The 3,626-nt window shown below is 40.7% G+C and overlaps 1 protein-coding gene across 1 annotated transcript; it reads left to right on the forward strand.

Annotated features, from left to right (window-relative positions):
- Positions 1–1,081: 1,081 nt before the first annotated feature.
- Positions 1,082–2,362, forward strand: LOC148203896 (uncharacterized). Its single transcript, XM_088107805.1, has one exon. It carries the CDS (start codon positions 1,082–1,084, stop codon positions 2,360–2,362), a length of 1,281 nt encoding a protein of 426 aa, XP_087963931.1.
- Positions 2,363–3,626: the final 1,264 nt, after the last annotated feature.

The following is a 3,626-nucleotide window of genomic DNA, read 5'->3' on the forward strand; positions in this document are numbered from 1 at the left end:
AATACGTAGGAGCAAGGTCAATCCTTGTCGGGCCCAAAAAACTAAAAAACATATTTTGTTTCTTTAGAATTTTATTTTAGGGGATAGTTAAAAATTTTGAAAATCACATCATATTCGCGTATTTAGTTAAAGGTACTGCCTTAGGGCAGGCGTTGTAGGGTGTTAATACCTTCCCTACACGTAACCGACTCCCGAACCCAGAATCTGGTTTTTCCTAGACCATGCCTTATCATTTTATGGTTTTTTCGTAGTTTTCCAGAATAAACTATGGTGGCGACTCCAAAATCTCTTTTCAAAACTCGTTCCTTTTTTTGGATTGTCGTCCCATCGCGATTCCGGTTGCGACTCCACTGGGGATGTGAAGAGAGTCAGGCCATTTAATTAGATGTGCGAATTCGATGTGGTTTTTCTTTGTGTTTTTTCTTTCCTTTTTCTTTATCTATGTTTGATATTTGGAATAATTGCATGTGAGTTCTATTTGGTTATTTATGTTTGAAATAATTGTTGGATATTGAATTCTAGAATAGATGACATGCTTATATCTGCCTGGGAGAATTTTCTGGTTGTTTTGCAAGTGAGGGTTGGGGTATGCGTTGCATTCTCCCTTCACACACACACACTTTATGCATATCATGAGTGGGACCCTATACCCGGGTCTGAGTGTAACTTAGAAATAGAGGGGTTGTGTAGCGGTGCCATTTGGGACATACTTCCTGTTTGGCTATCGTGAGAACCCTAGCTAGAGTCTGTTCTCTTCATTTGTGTTTTCACATCTAGTTGATTACTCGACTGTTGTGGAGATGCTGTGAAGGGGGCCATAGCTCTAGTGACCATTGATCTTTAGGCTTAGGGAACCATCCTTGTGAGATTGCATGTACCTAACCTTGAATCTTGACCGTTGAACCCTCCTAGGGCACAAAGGGAGGTGTGTGTTGTCTTGTAATCGTTATTTTTGCTTAATAAAATTAAACACTTTGTACATATCACTATATCATTGTGCGTCTTTCTCATGCATTTTTATGGTCTTGTTGTTGGTTCTAGGTAGGAAGTTATAAATTTGTGACTAAGCCCTTGAGGTAAAATGGAAATTAACATGAGATTTGAAGTTGACCGGCCTTCAAGTTCAAACATTTTAAAGGAAAGGATAGCCATTGAAGCCGAGGAGGGAAATATGGATGGTCTGAGAGAACTAGTAAAAAAAATGAAGACATCCCAAAAAGATGCATTCAAGAAGGAGTATGGGAATTTGTTGAGCCTGTTAGAGGTGGAGGTCCAAACATCAGCAATTACTACTTTAGCCCAATACTATGATCCACCACTGAGATGTTTCACTTTTCGGGATTTCCAATTGGTGCCAACAGTGGAAGAATTCGAGCAACTCTTAAACATACCTCTCGAGGGAAAAGCTCCATATAACTACCTTGGGCAGTATACCCTTGTCTTGCAGCTAGCGAGGATCATAAAAGTACACCCTATGAAGTTGGAGAGCAAGTTCACAATAAAGGGCAAAGTGAGGGTCCTTTCTCAAGGATACTTAAAGGGATACTTGCATCGTTTGGTTGAAGAGGAAAACTGGGAAACATTTATGGATGTATTGGCTCTTCTCCTCTATGGTGTCATGCTTTTTCCTAATGTCAAGAATTTCGTCGACTATGCCGCCATGAATGCATTTGTAGGATACAAAGAGCGTTGTGAGAATCCGGTCACTGCTATCCTGGCTGAAGTTTATGGGACCCTTAATCGTTGTTATGAGCTAAAGGGAGGAAAAATGTTATGCTGTCTACCAGTGTTGTATACGTGGTTCATCTCCCGTGTGAGTGAGGACGCCTTGACTGTCACGTGTCCCATAGAGGAGCTACTGCAATGTAAACCAGAAAGGAAAGGGGCAAATGAATGGGCGCAACTTTGTGCAAGTTTAAATGAGGAGCAGATTAAATGGTGTGTCCCTTGGCAGCGTAGATCGCAAATCTTATATCATTGCGGGGGGTACCCTAATGTACCCCTCATGGGTATCAGGTGTTGTATTAATTACAATCTTGTGTTAGCACAAAGACAATTTGGGCGTCCTATGAGAGGATCACCTACACCTGCATCTCTTGCCATATTGCAGATCTATTATGAGGAAGGAACCTTTGTTGAAGTGCTTCATCAAGTTAGGAACGCTTGGGGCAACATTGTTCGCGCAGAAAGGGACCCCAAACCATGGACTATCGATGAAGGAATTCCTTACAGCCATTGGATTGCAGAAAGGGTTAGGACAGTGAAGTTGCCTTTCAAGTTAATTTCTCCTAACCTAGGTTATGGAAAACAGTTTCATGAGGCTGAAAATGAGGAAGTAAAACTGTTGAAGGCAGAACTATAGCAAATGAAGTTAGAAAATATCAAGCTGACCAGTAATCTTCAGAACCTACAACATGATTATGTGACTCTTAAACAAGATAGTGTGGAAACCATCGAAACATACGAGGAGTTGTTAAGAAGACAAAAGCAAGAGCTGGTACCGGCCAACATTGAGCTGACCTTGAAAGACTGGGAATATGGTATAATTGAGATATCAGAGCGTGTTACGAAGCAATTGTGTGACCAATTCCAGAGGGATAAGCAAAAAGCACTAGAGGAATTGCACAAAATGCATATTAGAATGGACGACGCCGAACAACAGGCGAAAGCAGCAGTGACAAAACTGAAGAAGGAACGTTGGCATCGGGTTGAATCAGAGAAGAAACATCAAGAGTTGATGAATCAGATGAAGGGGTATACCGTTGAACAAGGGCAAGTTATAGAAAACTGGAAGAGAAGTTTCTCACAACTAGCTTCCCTTGCTAATGAAGCCATTAAGGATGTCCCTAAGTTATTAGCTGATGCTGAATCTGTAATGCCGATCTTTAATCCGCCTAAGAAGGTCGAAACTTTCCTCAATTACTGCAAGAAACGGATGAGAGAAATGAAGAATGTGATGGCTGAGGCTCGTGATAATTGATCGTGATTTTGCATACCTCATATGTGGTGAACTTAAATGTTGTGAATGAATTATCCTATTGACTTTGTTTCATGTTAATTTTCAGATTATACATTTGGCAATGTTTTCACATCTTTATAATTTCTTACTATAGTAATTGCGTTACTTTTTCTTTTCTCTTTTTCTTTTCGTTTTTATTTTCTTTTTCTTAATTTATTTCATCTAATGAAATTCAGATTTAAAAATAATAATACGGCTAAGTCTCCAAAACACCCTAAGGGACACGAACCAGTGGAAAAATCATGGAGAACCAAGGAGAAGTTCAAGAGGGGATGAAAGTCGATATCCAACAGCTGAAGGGACAAATGAGTCAAATCTTAGAGGCCCTGAATGCCTTACAAAGCCCTGGAGATTCGTGCGCACAACGACCACAACAAAGAGTTCTAGAGGCACAAACTTTCCCTTCCTATGGTCTTCCCCCGAATTACACTCCACCCTCAGGAGTGGACTTGAGACATCTTGACACTCAAAAGGCCGAAGGTAACGCAGTTGAAGTAGAAGGCGAGCTGGGGGCAACCACTTTCACAATTCCTGGGAAAATGATCCAATCAGGTATTGAGAGCATGATAATGAAAAAACAACCCGAGACGAAGTCTTCATCTTTTGT

This window comes from Vigna umbellata, chromosome 2, assembly GCF_029865625.1.
Source record: "Vigna umbellata cultivar VRB3 chromosome 2, Vumbellata_1.0, whole genome shotgun sequence".
Lineage (NCBI taxonomy): Eukaryota > Viridiplantae > Streptophyta > Magnoliopsida > Fabales > Fabaceae > Vigna > Vigna umbellata.